The following is a 17,962-nucleotide window of genomic DNA, read 5'->3' as shown; positions in this document are numbered from 1 at the left end:
ACTCCATGAAATCCGCTTATTCCAGGGCTGAAGATTATAATCAACATTATCAACAACTCCATCTCTTCCCAGACCTCTTCTGGCCCTGCCTAAAACTTCCATTATAAAGGAGCTAGCAATTGCGGTCCCTCTTGGGTGCAAGTAACTGCTAAAATCTAAAGGTATTCTTTCTCCCAGAACTACTACCATTTTATTCATTTTAAAGGTATTTTAATTTTGTTATGTGCCAGGTACTGAACCCGGTGCCTCATGTGCGTTAGGCAAACCCTCTGTCATGACGCTGCCCCAATTCATTGCTAGCATTTTAGACAGAGCACAAGACTACAACCTAAAGGAACGAACTGTGCAAACGGTGACCAAAGATGGGGAGAACCAGAGTAGGTCTCTTTGGGGAGGGAAGCCATGGTCTCTGAGAGCCTCACCAGCTCTCGTGGTTACAGCACTACCTACTTATTGGTGGGACTGAAGATGAAGAAGGAGCTGGCCTCCGGGATGGGCACTGCTTTCTCCTTCAGCTGCAGCTCGGCCAGAGGGCGTGGTCGGGGGCTCACTGGGATCTCCGGCTCATCTTCCTCATCGTCCCCTGTGCGGAGAGAGAGAAAGAAATAAGGGGTTTCCCCAAACTTTGCCAGGCTTCGGTGCTCAGAGGCCTCCTAGGAGCCTCTGAAGCTGCTAAGCAAAGGCTGATTTAAGACACTAGGTATTAGCAGGGCACAGCCTGGGCCTCCTGCTTCTGCACAGTGCAGAATCTGGATCGAACTCCCCAAAGCCTTCTGCAAGTAGGGCCAGGAGCAAGGTTAAGGAGTGCAGTTGCTATGTCTTCTGTCTCAGGGTTAGACTCATGACATCTCAAACAGTAGTTGGTTGCTACAGAGATGTGGTCTTTGGGCCTGGTTCTGCAACTGCCTTGGGGAGCATTATCCTGTCTCAGTTTCTCCTTCCCGATTCATAAAAATAAGTAAGGAGAAAGAGATTTTGGGAGAACAGAGTTTGAGGTTCGATTCTTTTTTTTTTTTTTTTTTTTTTTTGGTTTTTTGAGACAGGGTTTCTCTGTGTAGCCCCGGCTGGCCTCAAACTCAGAAATCTGCCTGCCTCTGCCTCCCAAGTGCTAGGATTAAAGTCATGCGCTACCACCACCCGGCTCTGGGTTAAGATTTTAAAAACAATATCTTTAAAGACTTTCTAGCATGAGCAGAATGTACCTATTCTTAGTCTCTCTCTCTCCTCTCTCTCTCTCTCTCTCTCTCTCTCTCTCTGGTTTTTCAAAACAGGGTTTCTCTGGGTAGAGCTGGCTGACCTAGAATTCCCTCTGTAGACCAGGCTGGCCACGAACTCACAGAGATCCACCTGCCCCTGCATCCCGAGTACTAGGATTAAAGTACAGTGTGCCACCACTGCCTGGCTGCCATTTTCTCTTGAGCTTTGGCCAAGAAAATGACCACCAAGGTGAAGCAGAGAGCAGAGCTATTCCAAGCATATTCCTACAGTAGAGTTCTGCTTGGTTCCCTCCACAGACTGTGCCTCCTCCCCACCTTGTCAGCCTGACCACGGGGCCCCTGGGGGATGCCAGGAATGCCTGAGTCTGCTGTCTCCGTGGTGGATACTTGTGGATTCCTCAACCAACCCAAGCCCATGTCTTCTCCTCTCTGACCCTAACAGCCCCCACGCCCTGATCCCTAACATGACACTTCCATCCATCTGCCTGGTCTGCCATGGCTGTTTAATTGCAAAGAGGGCTCATTCTTAGTGTTTGTATCTCTGCAGCTCCCCTAATTCTTTATCTCTCTGTCTTTGCTTGTTTTGTTAGTTTTACTGCACATTTCCCTTTCCTTTCCTTTCCTTTCCTTTCCTTTCCTTTCCTTTCCTTTCCTTTCCTTTTTCCTTTCCTTTCCTTTTTCCTTTCCTTTCCTTTTTCCTTTCCTTTCTTTTCCTTTCCTTTCCTTTCCTTTCCTTTCCTTCTTTCCTTTCTTTTCCTTCAGTAATGGCTATTGAACCTGAGGTCTCCCGTGCAGGAGGCAAATGCTCTGCCGCTGACCTATATTCCCACGCCTCTGCCTCTAGGGGAGCTGGGATTATAGGACTGTGCATTAGGCCCAGATTGTGCAGAACGTTTATCATAAGCCACCCGGACTTATTTTTGGAAAGAGGTTAGATATAAATATATTTGGTGGCCTTGGTGAGGCCTCTCTCCAACACGCATGCTCTCTTCCTCCTGCTCGATTTCCTCTCTAGCCCTTTCTCTTTCTGCTACATCAGATTTCACCTAGCTGTCACTCTCCCACCTGCATGCAAGCCACGAGCACCAGGAGTGGACAGTCATTAGACAACACAACTCCACAGGAAGTGTTCTTCCAACTTATTCCCCCTAAGTAGTTGAAGAAATTTTGCCAGCCTGACTCTCCACACTACACTTTCATTTCAGGGGATCATCCGTTTGATTTGCGAAAGGCCTGCTGTGTGCCTAATACCGCCATTCAGAGCCCAGAACGTTCCACTAGAGCTTAGAGATACTGAAGCTAGGCAGCCTACTCCACAATAAGAAGTAAAAGGCTCCGAAGGACCCGTGAGGGAGCTGACAGGCCATGTGGTGCTAACCCAGTCTGGCTCTGCATCTGCCGTGCGTGGTGCCCCTGCTGAGTAAGGTCCACACAGCAGACAGTGGTGACGTGCACTCAGGAGATGCTTGCAGGCGGTCTGCTTTATACACGTTCCTTCCCATGCTGCCATTGGGGATTTTCACACAGTGACAGTCTGGCAGTCATGGTTTTATCACAGAGACAGCATAGGGAGGGGCGATTTGCCCCATCACTATATGAATGAAAATGCCCTTCTTCATGCCTACTGGACAGGGAGGATTTATATGTCCACCAGCCCTGTGCTCTTTGAAAACTGGGCATTCAATACCGAAGCATATAGCTAGAACTCAATAAAAGTATATTGAAGGATGTGTGGACTATTATTGTTGCCGCGTATATCACAGGGAGAGGCAGGCTTGCAGGCTGCTTCTTTGCAAGACTAAGGGGACATCTTCAGGGTCCCGGCCTCTGCATGGAGAGGTCCACGTAGGAGACACACAAGAGACACCCACATAGAGAATTCAGCGTCAGCACACTGACCCCTTCAACAGCACCGTGCTCCAGCGCAGGCTGGGGAGCCTTACCTGGGAAGTCGGCTGAAGGGTAAGGGTCTTTCACCTCATTGACGTTCGATTCAAACTCATCAATTTTCAACTGTAGAAAGGAACAAGAGACGGTGGTGAGGAAGCAAAAACTGATGCTTGAACTTACTGGGCATGCTCCAGGGAGCTGTTGTGTAGCTTTCTGAATATTCCCTATAACCCCAGAGGCGGGTAGTAGTGGAGTTGTTATAGATAGTGGAGTCAGAGGTAAGAAGCCAGGTCCCGCAAAGTATACAACTTGTCCAAGCCTGTGCTGGGCAAAAGCCAGGCTTAGCCTGTCCTCTCTGTGTGTTCCCTTAGCTCTCTAAAGAGAACTGAGCGCCTCAGTCTACGCTGGGCAGCTTCTCTGCAGCCTAGGGCCCTCCTGGCTTACGAACTCTCTTTCCTCACTCTCCACAGTGAGCAGGGCCAAGCTAAACACGCAGGGCATGGCTAGCAGGAGTGGAAAGCCAAGCTCTTAGTAGAACACTGCGGGTGGGCAGGTGGGGTGCCTCCCTGCTCCGAACAGGATTCTAAGGAAGTCTGGCCCCCAGGTTGAAGGGCCTATGCCTTTTCACACAGGAGTCCCTGGAGGAGACATAGACATTGGTTGTCCCTCCTACAGAAGCAAGGTGATGTCTCCACGTTCCTTCCCTGAGCGACATGAGGAGTCAGGGGACGCTCAGAGACCCCCCAGGCTAGACCTCACCTTGGCAGTGGTGGGGATGCTTTCGCCCTTGGACTTCTGCTCCAGCTTCTTGGCTACCGTGGACCTCTCCTCTTCTGACTTGTCTGGGAGCCCCCTAAAGAGAAAAACCAAGGTAATCCAAGTGGGAGCCAACAAAGATGGCTCCAGGCCTGACAACACCCCCAGGAACGTCTCACACTGAGGGTTCAAGGGCATCTATGGAGGAAGAAGCAGCGTTGGCCACCAAGTGGGAAGGGCAGTAGGCCTGAGCAAGCCTTTTCTCTGAGGTAGAGGGCATGATGCTCTACTCAGATTAGACTCTCAGTGGTCATTCATAGTCAATGTTGGTTGCCTGCGTGGACAGTGGCTTTGCACCTCTTTTAATTCAGGGTGGAATTATGGCTTGTGTAAGACAGTTCTGACCCTAGAGATATCTGGGGCCTTTGCTGGTTCTTCTTCCCTAGCTCTTTCCATCTTGCCTCCAAGAAATGGGCATCCCATTTCTGCAGAAACATGCACCCAAACAAGCAGGCTCCAAACTGAAATTCCGTTGCCTAAACTATGATCCTCTAGACCCAAACGGCATTAGTGCTACCTGGGAACTGACTAGACTCTTCAAATCGTCATCCATCCCACCTGGCTGATTGACACAGACTCCACATTTCACAAAACCTCAAGATCGTTCATTCGTAGCTTGAGTTTGAGACACACTGTCTAGAAAACCTATCTACTCCCAGGGGCACCAGGTGCGCCGCGACATGACCAATCACAGATGGATAGATCTGTGTAGAGTTGAGAAGTAAATGGCTGCCTCCAAGAGGAACAGTGACTCAACAGCAGGTCCTGCTTGGAGAAGCCTGGTCACAGGAGCGGGTGACACTGACCCCAGCTCCTATGGGGTCAAGGAGGAAACCCCGCCTACAGCCTAGAGGCCATAGCTTCGGTCCGACATTCCATCTCTCACCGAGAGGGGGCAACACTCACTTAGACATCTTCCTGCGCTTTCTCTCCTCAGCCTTGGCCTTCTGGGCAGATGTCAAACTCTCAGCCTCTGCCAGGTTGTCCACAGCGATAGCGAGGAAGACGTTGAGAAGGATGTCTACGGGTCCGCTAAGGAGATCTGAGTTGTGGTTGGAAGGCGGTTTCTGGGGCAGGAGGTTTGCCTGCCTGTGTACTTTCCCCTCCCCTCCCCCCCCCCCCCCGCCCGCCCGCCTGAATCCACCACGCCTTTGAATCTTAGTCTTTTCTAGCCAGAACGGGCCCGGCTCCCTGACAGGAATCCCTGGGAGCGAGGCAAAGCGGGCTCTGACTTCATCCCTGCTCCTTCCTCATGGTGTCAGATTCCATAGCCCGGCACCAGGACCCTTGGACACCATCGGCATCTCTCTGCCCATCCTCTTCATTCTCTAGTCTGCCTATCACCTTTTGGGCTATCCTCGGGTAATCTACTGGTCCCAGAGCTCAGACTGATCCCTGGGCATAGCTTTGTGTCAGCTTCAGTTGCCGACCTGCCACATCTGGAACTAGGGGACTTCGATTCCTAAATTTCCTCCCTTCGATTGTGTTTGTGGGTATAGCTCTTGGGCATTTTCTTAACTGCTAGTTGGTGCAGGGGGACCAGTCCACCCTGGATGATAAAAAGAACGAGACAGGGGTGGAGCCGGTAAGCAGCACCCCTCCATAGTCTCTGCTTCAGTTCCTGGTTCCAGGTCCTTGCTTGAGTTCCTGTCCAGACTTCCTTCAATGATGGACCATGATATGGAAGTATAAGCCAAAAAACCCTTCTCTCTTTCAAGTCGGAGGGCACGCTGGTCCCTCCCTGCCTGTCTCTGAGCCTCTGGACCAGGCTGCTCTACCATCTCCACCGCTTCTCTGCTAAGCCTGGGCTTCTTCCCACCTGCCTGAGGTACCCCATCTCACCACCATTTGTTCCCAATACTCTTCTACATTTCTGGGTGAAAGAATTATTTTGTTGCTGCTACAATTACCTTTACAGTGTCCCATTTCGCCACTCCATCAGCCTGGGCAACTGAGGGACCGTCTGCCTGCTACATGGGAGCCCTGATCCTCCCTGTTAAGATAACTCCCAACCGGGCGGTGGTGGCGCACTCCTGTAATCCCAGCATTCTGGGAGGCAGAAGCAGGCGGATTTCTGAGTACCAGGCCAGCCTGGTCTACAGAGTGAGTTCCAGGACAGCCAGGGCTATACAGAGAAACCCTGTCTTGGAAAAAAAAAAGATAACTCCCCCGAGTTCTTCTTTGCACCACAGCCCAGAAAGGATACAGTTGCCACAGACGAAAAGGATGATGAAATAAATGCACACGAGCACGCCAGGGTAGGACGGGCCTCCGTAAGCCATGATCCCATTGTACATCACAGAGTTCCAGTCTTCACCTGTCAGGACCTAGGTGGAGAGAGCATAAGATGGGAGGATGCATCATCCAGAGGACCTTTGTCACCTGTCAACGCTCCCGTCCCCACAGTCCAGGTGACCACACCCTGCTGTCCTCCCTGCTCAGCTTTCAGTGAGCTACAATGTTACCAAGGTGTGAGTGGGACTGGGAGTAGGAGAAGGTGGGCTTGGAGGAGGAGGGAGAGGGCTTGAGGGAGGAGGGAGAGGATTGGGGGAGGAGTGAGAGGGCTTGGAGGAGGAGTGAGAGGGCTTGGGGAGGAATGAGAGGGCTTGGGGGAGGAGTGAATGAGCTTGGGGGAGGAGTGAGTGGGCTTGGGGGAGGAGTGAGAGGGCTTGGGGAGGAGTGAGAGGGCTTGGGGGAGGAGTGAATGAGCTTGGGGGAGGAGTGAGTGGGCTTGGGGGAGGAGTGAGAGGGCTTGGGGAGGAATGAGAGGGCTTGGGGGAGGAGTGAATGAGCTTGGGGGAGGAGTGAGTGGGCTTGGGGGAGGAGTAAGAGGGCTTGGGGAGGAGTGAGAGGGCTTGGGGAGGAATGAGAGGGCTTGGGGAGGAATGAGAGGGCTTGGGGGAGGAGTGAGAGGGCTTGAGGGAGGAGTGAGAGGGCTTGAGGGAGGAGTGAGAGGATTGGGGGAGGAGTGAGAGGGCTTGGGGAGGAATGAGAGGGCTTGAGGGAGGAGTGAGAGGGCTTGAGGGAGGAGTGAGAGGGCTTGAGGGAGGAGTGAGAGGGCTTGGGGGAGGAGTGAGAGGGCTTGAGGGAGGAGTGAGAGGGCTTGGGGGAGGAGTGAGAGGGCTTGAGGGAGGAGTGAGAGGGCTTGAGGGAGGAGTGAGAGGATTGGGGGAGGAGTGAGAGGGCTTCGGGGAGGAGTGAGAGGATTGGGGGAAGAGTGAGAGGGCTTGGGAGAGGTGTGAGTGGGCTTGAGGGAGGAGTGAGAGGGCTTGAGGGAGGAGTGAGAGGGCTTGGGGGAGGAGTGAAAGGGCTTAGGGAGGAGTGAGAGGATTGGGGGAAGAGTGAGAGGGCTTGGGGGAGGAGTGAGAGGGCTTGAGGGAGGAGTGAGAGGATTGGGGGAGGAGTGAGAGGGCTTGGGAGAGGTGTGAGTGGGCTTGAGGGAGGAGTGAGAGGGCTTGGGGGAGGAGTGAGAGGATTGGGGGAGGAGTGAGAGGGCTTGAGGGAGGAGTGAGAGGGCTTGGGGGAGGAGTGAGAGGGTTTGGGGGAGGAGTGAGAGGGCTTAGGGAGGAGTGAGAGGATTGGGGGAAGAGTGAGAGGGCTTGGGGAGGAGTGAGAGGGCTTGAGGGAGGAGTGAGAGGATTGGGGGAGGAGTGAGAGGATTGGGGGAAGAGTGAGAGGGCTTGGGGGAGGAGTGAGAGGGCTTGGGGGAGGAGTGAGAGGATTGGGGGAGGAGTGAGAGGATTGGGGGAAGAGTGAGAGGGCTTGGGGGAGGAGTGAGAGGGCTTGAGGGAGGAGTGAGAGGGCTTGGGGGAGGAGTGAGAGGGCTTGAGGGAGGAGTGAGAGGGCTTGGGGGAGGAGTGAGAGGATTGGGGGAGGAGTGAGAGGGCTTGAGGGAGGAGTGAGAGGGCTTGGGGGAGGAGTGAGAGGGCTTGAGGGAGGAGTGAGAGGGCTTGGGGGAGGAGTGAGAGGATTAGGGGAGGAGTGAGAGGGCTTGGGGGAGGAGCACAGACTGAAGAGCTGCCTGGAATGGTTGGAAAATGTCTTATCAAGTCTCTCTGGGGCTAAGGAGTTTACTCCGGGGGCCACCACTATGTTCTTAATCCTCAGGCTGAAGAGGATTGCACTCAGACAGGCCTCTGTTATGCTGCCCTTCAAAAATGGTGCCAATGTCAAGTCCCTAGGAAAGCACCATTCCTGACCAGCCTGTGAGGTAGTGAATGGGAGAACAGCAGGAGGAAGCCATCTACAGGACCACCCCTGTCGTAGGGCGCGGTGGGGTGATTTGTAGATACCGGTAACATGGAAGGGAACGTTCCCATGCTCCACACTAAGGAAGGTCCCCTGAGACCCTGTGGCTCTGAAGGTCACTGTTGAATCACAGCCACGACCCTTTGAGTAGCTTCTGGTAAGAAAGGAGCCGGATGTCTCTGGTGTGAGAAGTGGGCCTCAGATGCCTGCAGGTTTCCTGGCTTACAGAGGGAGCGTTCACCTTGTCTGACTTTGCTCTAGAGATGTGAGCACCACACCTGACTCTGAGTTTACCCTGAGTATCTCATTGGCTCCTATAGCATTCTGCTATGCACCAGAGAGCAAAAGAAAGCAGACAGACTAGGCACCGTTAGGCACTGCTCCAGGGAAGGACAAATATAGTATTACAGTGGCCCAAAGTACTGTGATGGGAGTTCAACCAACAGGTCAGAGAAGGCTTCCTGGAGGAGGTGACGTTTTCCCGGATATTGAAGCCGGATTCAGGAAGCTCCCATAATGAGGGCCCGTGGATAGAGTGCCTACCTGGAAGACACTGATGAGGGCCTGGGGGAAGGTGTCAAAGTTGCTCCGTCGCACTTCCGTGTCTTCAAAGTCGTATCGGCCTCCGAAGAGCTGCATGCCCAGCAGGGCAAAGATGACGATGAAAAGAAAGAGCAGCAGCAAGAGGGAAGCGATGGAGCGGATGGAGTTGAGCAGGGACGCCACCAGGTTGCTCAGCGACGTCCAGTACCTGAGGAAGAGGGGCAGCGAGGGAGGGAGTGGGCGGAGCCTTCTCAGAGGTGCGGAGGAGGAGGGCTGGGGGCAACGCTCAAGACGGACGAATCAGAAAACGGCTCCTGAGTCTGAATCCCTGGCTTCACCGTGCATGCCCCCTGCTGAGCCTCAGTTCCCATCCCTCACTTCCCAGCAGGCTGAGGGTGAACTTCCGTCCTCACTATTAACACGTGGTAAGAGTAAAGGCCTGTGTTCATGCCAAAGCTGGGCAAATGCTTGAGAACACAGTAGAACCCCTCCATCTGTGATTACGGTTGCCTGGAGTCGGTGGAGGACAGCGTTATAGCCTGCAAATGCAGTACTGTGATTTTTTTTTCTCAGAGAGAAAGACCGTAGTCACATATACTACTGTAATCTATCATAACTGTAATTTTATATTGGTGTTAATAGTTTAGGAAAAGGCATGGTGTATTTGAAAACGCAACACTGCTTAGAGTTTCAAGCACCTACTGGGTCTTGGCAAACTCGAAGAGGCTCAAATGAAGTTCCCCCCACCTTTACCCCCTCGCTCGTGTCCTGTTCTCTCTTGATTCCATCCCTCCTGCACTTCTTTCTTTCTGTCTTTTCCTCCCATCTTCCCTTTCTCTTCCTCCCTCTTCCCCATTCCTCCTTCCCCGACCCTGGCATAGACGACCATGAGACAAAGGGGGGAATGGGCATTGAGCAGAGTGAGTGGGATTTGAAATGTATGACAAGGGCCGGAGAGACAGCTCAGCGGTTAAGAGCACTGACTGCTCTTCTGAAGGTCCCGAGTTCAAATCCCAGCAACCATGTGGGTGGCTCACAGCCATCTGTCATGGGATCTGACGCCCTCTTCTGGGGTGTCTGAAAACAGCTACAGTGTATTTAAGCCAAAGCAAGTGGGGCCGACCCAAGCAAGCAGGGCTGACCGGAGGGAGCAGGGGTCCTGAATTCAGATTCCCAGTATAGCTACAGAGCACTCATATACATTAAGTAAATAAATAAATAAATAAATAAATAAATAAATAAATAAATCTGAGAGAGAGGGAGGGAGGGAGGGAGGGAGGAAGGAAAGGAAGGAAAGGAAGGAAGGAAGAAAGAAAGAAAGAAGGAAGGAAAGAAAGAAGCGGAGACCTGGGCCGTTGGCCTCTGCGGCATCAGACCTCCGAGGCCCAGCTGCCACACTCACTCACTTGGTGATCTTGAAGAGCCTCAGGAGGCGGATGCAGCGGAGCACAGAGATGCCCAGGGGCGTCATGGCTCCCGACTCCACCAGCAGGATCTCCAGGATGCCGCTGCACACCACGAAGCAGTCGAAGCGGTTGAAGATGGACATGAAGTACTGGCGCAGGCCCAGCCCGTACATCTTCATGAGCATTTCGATGGTGAAGAGGGCCAGCAGCACGCGGTTGGCCACATCTGCAGAGAGTAGCAGGGCCTGAGCATGGCTTCCTTCCCCTCTTCCTCTTCCCGGCCTCTGCCCAGGATGAGCCTCTACCAGTACACTCCCTACCTTTTCAAGGCACTAAATTTTTTTTTAATGTTCAAGATACAGGAAAGGGCCAGCATTATGACTCAGTAGTTAGGGGTGCTTGCTGCTAAGCCTGATGACCTGAGTTTGATTCCTAGATGCCATCCATATGATGGAAGGAGAGAACAGAGTTGTTACACACACACACACACACACACACACACACACACACACACACACGCATGTATGCACACACACATTAAATAAATAAATAAATAAATAAATAAATAAATAAATGTACAACAATAACAACAATAAAAACCCTGGGAAAACCCGGTGAATTTTGCTCATCTAAAGAACCTTATTCTGTGTTTCCATTAGGCTAATCCATACCATATTTAGCAGGAAGAATGTTGTATCAGTTCATGACGGTCTGCCCTTCCTCATTAAACAGTCTCTTTTTCTGGTAGGAGAAAAGAGCACTAGAAACAACATGTTCTGTAAGCTCTGCCCGGGCCCATCTGGAACACCTACTGGCAGCATCTTTTGTTTCTTTGCTATTTTGCTCTTTCTTTCAAATGGTCTCTTCGTGTTCATTTATCCAGCTCCCTCCAGGGCAAATTCCATGGTGCCCTAGCAGCGTCATTCCATTTGCCCTAGCAAATCCAGCAGACACTAACTCGCAAGGCCTCAGGTTTCCTGCAGTTCTGTTCACCATGCTCTTGCTCTTTCAGATACTCTCCCCACCACCATCTTGGCTTCCGTGACTCCACACTCTTCCCAGCCTCCCCCGTATGCCCCTAGTTCCCCCTGCACTGCATTCTTAACCAAGACACTGGATGCTAGACTTGAGCCATGCGCTGGCCCCTGCCCATCTGATGATGCTCTCTGATCACGGATCCAATGCTGCTCTTGCCAATGACTCTAATCTTTAACTCTTCAATAGACATGCAGCCTTTCTATTGAGACCGACCCATTTTTCCATCAGCTTCTTTGACAACACTATTAGAATGTCTTAAAAGCCTCCAACTCAATACGCCCACCACAAGGGTGGATCTTGCCTGTCAGCCCACACCTGACCTGGCAATGGACTATCTTTGACAGTTTAGAAAGTGGAGCTACCACCATCTATCTATGTGTTTGCTCAGCATAGGAACCCCAAATTCACCTCTTGATGGGTAGAATTCCATTCTCACATGTGTTTACTACCAGTGCCTGATAATGTGTAGCACATTCAAGGGCTTCTCAAGAAGACTGGCTGCAGTGAGTGAAAGATTGAATGGGTGCATCCATGCATGCATGGCAACTTTGCCTCCTGCTCTTCAAAACCTTGATCTCTAATTCATTCATTTTAAAACTTAGTCTTTTGTGGTGTTTCATTCGGTCATGTTCCTGCTCAGCTCACTTGAGTTCATCAGACTGATGACTCTCCTCAGAGTAACCTTGCTCCTTATTTGATTTGCATCCCCACCCCCCTGCCCTGGGAGCTCATCTTCGGAGATGCTCTTTCCCTCAGGGATCCATATGCCTTGGCATGAGGACATTCCAAAAAGATTACTACGGGTGTTTGCTTTTGTTGGATTCCTTCAGGGTTCTCTTTTGTCTTGGTTGTTTTTTTATGATTCTGTCTTATTGATTCATTGCTGAGTCCTGTTAGTCATGGAAGGGTGTGTGTGTGAGACATGGTTCTCACCATGGAACAGAGCCAGAGCCAGCAGGGTGTGGGCCTCCACAAGTGTTGAAGGTTGCTGGGAGAGAGGCTTGTTTTCCTTATATATTTACTGAAGGAGGAACAACACAAGTCTAGGAGGCAAGGGTGTGTCCTACGTCCTTAGCAGAAACGGTAAACACTGTGACCTTCAGGACAGCCCTTAAGGCTGTGGGAATGAACTCTGAAAACATGAGTTCAAAGATATATAATTTCTCAACTATTCAAAATATAAGGATGCAATATGAATTATATGAGGGGCTTCTCAGACTTGGGAGAGCAGAGGTAGCTGCACTATTAGCCAGCTTGTTGGAAAGATACAAAGGTTGGCAGATTCCTGAGTTCAAGGTCAGCCTGGGACAGAGATAGTTTGGGCCCAGGTGTGGTAGAAATGGTAATCTCAGGATGGGATCCCACCCAGCTAGTTTATTGTCTGTGCTTACAAAGTAGGTAAATCTCTAAACTCCTTTGCAATGTTTTAAAAAAAATGTGTCTCTTTCTAAGAATCAAGGGGGCTGGGATCATAAAATGCTGATAATCAAAAGGGAATCTTGGGTAGATGACTGGATTGATATGCAAATAAAAGACTGGGCCTTGGTCTTTGGGAACTAAGCTAGCTGGCGGATCTGTCTGGAGATCTCCAGAGAAAGCTGTCTTGACCAGAACACAGGATGTCATCTTGTACCCACGATTTGACTTCAAGTCATTCTTTTCACTGCTCTCAAGCATCCCTTCTCTCGGGAACTCTTTTATAAGTCAGAGCTGGTTCTTGGCACCTCACTGTCCTCACAGTGTGAAAGGAACTGCACATTGGACCCCACGCCTATACATGACATAGGCTGGAGTTTAATTTCTTACTTGTGAAACATTTCCTTTCTCCCAGGACCCTCAGCAGAAGGAACTTCCAAACTCCTTGCCTGTCCCAGGCACAATGAGATTTTTAGACTCTTTACATGGAAGTAGCCTTTTTGGGCCCTGGCTCCAAGCAGGTGGGCTGGCTTTTGTTCCCTACCATATGCAGGCCCAGCATGCTCCCTCTGGTCCCTGCATAGACATGAAGAGCTCAGTTACCACCCCTGGGGGTTCAGATAAAGGTCTGAAATGTCTTTGCAAGTGAATTCATGAGCTCCCTGCCCTTGCCACCCAGAGACCTTTTTGCTAATTATTACATTTTGAGTGTGCAATGTTCCCCCAAAGGTTCACGTGTTTGAACTATTGGTGCTCATCTGGTGGTGCTGTTTTGGAAAGTTGTCAAATATTTAAGAGGTGGGGTTTCACTGGAGGAAGTAAGTCATGGGGCCGGCCATGGCCATGGAGTTTATGTCCCCACTTCCTCTCCATTCTTGCTTCCTGACTGTAGACGCAATGTGACCATCCACCTCATGCTCCTGCCTCCATGCCTTTCCTGTCATAATGGAGTGGATCACTTCTTAAGGGGTGATCCAGAATAAGCTCTTCCTGCCTGGAGTTTCTTTTTAGGTATTTGTCATAACAAGGAGAAGAGTTACCAACATATCATTCCTTGAAACATTATTATAACTCCTGCCACTTAGGTATTTGTAGTGGGAAGGATACCTAGCCGTGAAGACTGGGTCTTCTTTTTTTTTTAACTGCTTCTGGGTCACAGTCCAGAGCTCTGCACACGGCGGAACATCCATGTAAGGATGAGGTTGATCCATTCCTCTTTTACCAAGGCTGGTCATTCATATCATACAATGCTTATACTTATATTTTCACTGGCTTCCCTGTATCCAAAGGTTAAACCCCTAATGTATCATGGCAGCATACAAGGAACCTATGAGCACATACAGTGCCTGCTGTCCATCACGTATGAAACTCTGTCACTCCCTTAATTCACCGGACTATTTCATGTGTTTTGCATGTGTAACATCTTTTACAGGAATCCCTGCCAACCTTTGACCAGCTGGGCTTTATCTCAGTGTCCTTTAGATGTGTAGATGGGCTGGAGAGATGGCTCAGCAGTTAAGAGCACTGACTGCTCTTCCAAAGGTCCTAAGTTCAAATCCCAGCAACCACATGGTGGCTCACAACCATCTGTAATGAGATCTGACGCCCTTTTCTGGCACATCTGAAGATAGCTATAGTGTACTTAGATATAATAATAAATAAATCTGTAGACTGGAGCAAGGAGGGTTGACTGGAGCAAGCAACCTTCATTTCCAGCAACCACATGATGGCTCACAACCATCAGTACAGCTACAGTGTACTCATATACATAAAATAAATAAAATAAATCTTTAGATGTGTGGAGCATCAGCGTCTCTTCTTGTAGCCGTTCTTTTGCCATCTATATTTGCTCTCATTGCCTTCCCTGGATGGGCTAGAAACAATTGACTTCTGACCTGTCCTATGGCTAAGTATGCTCCTTAAGATAGTGAACAATGAATTAACTCTGTTTACAGTTCTTTCCCTGCGTTCTACATATAGTACAGTCCTTGCAAAGTTTGTTAAAAGCTAGTATATACATTAATTACTATATACATGCTAAGATTTGAAATTGGATATTTGGAGCTCTCAATTGCTGACAGTCTTATATGCAATGATATATAATTGAATACTTTGCCTAGATGTCTGAGGAAGCAACTTTGAATTGTCCCTATGTTTCATTGGCACTGCCCCAGGTCAGAATGATGCCAAGGATAAAACAGTGGGCATGTCATCTTGCCATTTGAAGTCTCTGTAGTCTCACTGTAAAGGGAAGGGGTTGGGGGTAGTATTCAATTTCTAGAAGGCGATGTCAGTCTCCTTGACTTCTGCATACCCTGCAGCACCTGTGGCAAGTTTAAGCTTCCAACCCTGAGTGCTCATTTCTGGTTCCAGTCCCTCTGACTCACCTTGCAAATGGGTCAGCCAGAGTGGCTGGTTATGGTGCTCTGACGCAATAGATAGGGTGTTTAGGGCAACGATCAGGATCACCAGCCAATAGAAGACCTTGGATTTCACTAGATCATGGCACTTCCAGCGGAAGACACGATTCCACTGCCGCCAGTGCCGACTGCAGGAGACAGGAGAACAGGCATTCGTTACTTTCAGCCACACTCCAGCTGGCATCTCTTCCACTCACTCCCCTTTCCAGGCGTGAAAAAGGAAGGAAGGGCATGGGCCATGGAGCTGGGCCAGTCTAAACCTGGCTTCTTATTAGCCAAGTTTTGCTTTCCAGATAAGGATGATAACGATGTTAATCTCCCAAGCAAAAGGTTTAGCCTGGTACCTGATAGAGACATAGCTCAGGAGCACCATGCATTTTAATTGCCATGAAAGAACATTGCAGTGCCAGTTCCACCCATTCTTATAGGAAGTCTTACTGTCTCAAAGAGGATTTCCAGATGGGTGTGTGAAAATAGGTGTTTCCATAGTCATCTGCCCTTGACCCAGCAATTCTGCTTCTAGAATCTACACAGAATGGTGAATACTCTACCAGGATAAATGGGTTAAATATAAAATGGTGCATCTATACCATGGGATAGCTATGGTATAGATTTTATAGCCAAAGTTGTACTGAAAAATGTGTGTGTGTGCATGTGTGTTGCGGTAAGGGTCTGGGGAAATGGCTTTGCACTTAAGCAATCTGTCTGTCCTTCCAGAGAATCCAGTTCAATTCCCAATACCCACAAGGTGTACAACCACCTGTAACTCCAGTTCCAAGGGATCTGATACCCTCTTTTGTCCTCTGTGGGAACTATGTTTGCATGTGGTGCACAGACATGCATACAGGCATAGCACCCATACATATAAGATCAATTAATTAATTAATTTAAAGTTGTATGTCTTCATATATGTACATGTATGCACAAGTGTGAAAATTGACCTCAACAAAAAATTTTAAGAAAAAAAAAGTCACAAGGTAGTATATATTCATTTACTCAACAAATATTATTCAATAATATCTCTTATGTACTGGGCACTGTTTTAGTCTTTATTTTGACAGTAATCAACATGAATAAATAATTAAATAAATATTAAATAAATATTTAATAAAAAGCAAAACAAGATCAAAATATCCTGGTATGTATGTATGAATGTGTGTATATGAGTGATGCATGGTCAATGTGTATATATGTGGCATGTGTGTGTGTGTGTGTATGAATGTGTGTGAGTATGAAAGTGTGCATGTGTATGAATGTGTGGATATGTGAGAGTATGTAGGTGTGTTTGTGTAGGTGTGTGTGTGTGTGTCTAAAATGAAAGTGCAGAAAGGATCTTAGTAGAATACACATCTGTTACCATGGTTACTCCTTTGAAGGACAGTGGGGAACCTTCATCTTTTCTTTGTTCTTTTTCTCTATTGTTGGATCTTTTAAAAGTTGTGATTACATGTGAATTTGGAAAAGGGCACAACTTTTCTCCCAAAACAAAGATAAGAGCTTGGAGTGTCCTCTTGCTACTGACTCCTCAGCTAGGGCCACTTCCCTCCTGTAGGCTGCCCCACAGTGCAAGCCTCTTCCCTCCTGCAAGCTCTCAACCCCTCCCAGGGTATAGCCAAATGTGCTTGCTGTCTCTAAGGGCTCCCGTCTTACCTTGCACAGTGTATAAATAGGTCATCTACTCAGGGTCCTCTCTGATTGCACATTCCCCGGGCATCTAGCCACTGCTGAGTTCTCAGAGCAAGAATTGGCCCTGTTTTCTCAGGCAGGCTCCCAAGGGCTCAAGAAAGTGCTACCAGGGCAGTAAAGAGGATTCTGGCCCCGGGGCCCAGGTCAGGTACTCACATGAACTGGATGATTTTGTTCAAGCCTTCGATCTCATACAAGCTCTCTGTGTCCGAGCCCCCTTCATCCAAAGACAGCTTGCCTAGGGAACAGGACAGATACTGCTATAGTCAGCAGCCTTCAGGGCCCCTCAGAAACAGACAGGCTTGGTTAGGCATTTTTGGATAGGACACCCACGACTATGGGCTCTTGGTGGGCTTGCCTCTTACTGTGACTTCCTGTGACCCAGATTCTTGGGTACTAGAGGTGCCCATCTGCAGGGCCTGTGACCACCATGGATGGGTAGGCCAAGGGATGATTTGAGAAGAAACAAGATGTACTTAGATTCTATCACCTTGAGATGCGAGGCTTTATGTAAGTCATCAGTCTCTGAAAGCAAGCACTGTCCCTTCTCAGTGGGTCTCTGGGTGTGCTGGTGGATTTTATGTAAACTTGACTACAGGGTAGAGTTATCTGAGAGGAGAGAACTCCAGTGGAGAAGATGCCTCCGTAAGATTGCTCTTTAGGCAAGCTGATAGAGCATTTTCTTAATTGGCGATTGGTGTGGGAGGGCCCAGGTCATTGCAAGTGGGACCATCCCTGGACTGGTGGCGGTTCTGGGTTCTATACAAAAGAGATCCTGGATGCAGCACCCCCATGGCCTCTGCCTCATGGAACTGTGGGTGAAATAAACCCTTTCCTTCCCAAGTTGTTTTTGGTCATGGTGCTTCATAACAGCAACAGCAATCGTAACTAAGACACCGGGCTGTTGGGGGTTATGTTGGGGTTGCCCTCTCCACAGAGTGACTGGGGGAACAGATCAGCACTGGGCAGCGGGATGCTGGCCATGGCTCTGGGCCCCAACCTTCTCTCAGGTCGTCCACGTCCATGACCTCGCCCTGCGTGATCCAGCTCATGTAACCTCGCAGGTCCTCCTCCAGCTGCTGCTTCTCCCGGAGCTTTTGGAAGGTGCCCCTGGACTTGGCCTTCTCCCGCTCCTTGGTGAATTCTCTGAAACAACACCAGGGGCACAGGGAAGAAGAGGAAAAGGGGTGGGGCCCACTGAGCATCCCACAGGGGACATATCTGCATCTGGGTGTGTCCTCTTCTGGTCTGGGGCGTTGCCTATGGGCCAGGGACCCTCAGC

The 17,962-nt window shown here is 49.7% G+C and overlaps 1 protein-coding gene across 3 annotated transcripts in view; it reads right to left on the bottom strand.

The window, feature by feature from the left end:
* The window catches only part of Cacna1s (calcium voltage-gated channel subunit alpha1 S), a 70,377-nt gene that overhangs the window by 26,689 nt on the left and 25,726 nt on the right, over nt 1-17,962 (bottom strand). For all 3 annotated transcript variants that reach the window (XM_052200915.1, XM_052200914.1, XM_052200916.1), the window contains exons 8-17: nt 17,681-17,826; nt 16,837-16,918; nt 14,962-15,122; nt 10,121-10,346; nt 8,715-8,922; nt 6,130-6,250; nt 4,830-4,944; nt 3,867-3,960; nt 3,161-3,230; nt 451-583 (exon numbers count right to left, since the gene is read on the bottom strand). In XM_052200915.1, the coding sequence (XP_052056875.1) occupies nt 451-583; nt 3,161-3,230; nt 3,867-3,960; nt 4,830-4,944; nt 6,130-6,250; nt 8,715-8,922; nt 10,121-10,346; nt 14,962-15,122; nt 16,837-16,918; nt 17,681-17,826 (1,356 nt within the window). The remainder of the gene's footprint in view (nt 1-450; nt 584-3,160; nt 3,231-3,866; nt 3,961-4,829; nt 4,945-6,129; nt 6,251-8,714; nt 8,923-10,120; nt 10,347-14,961; nt 15,123-16,836; nt 16,919-17,680; nt 17,827-17,962) is intronic.

The sequence above is a fragment of the Apodemus sylvaticus genome, chromosome 12, assembly GCF_947179515.1.
Source record: "Apodemus sylvaticus chromosome 12, mApoSyl1.1, whole genome shotgun sequence".
Taxonomy (NCBI): Eukaryota; Metazoa; Chordata; class Mammalia; order Rodentia; family Muridae; genus Apodemus; species Apodemus sylvaticus.
Note: the sequence above shows the minus strand (reverse complement) of the source record. Positions and strands in the feature narration are given on the sequence as shown.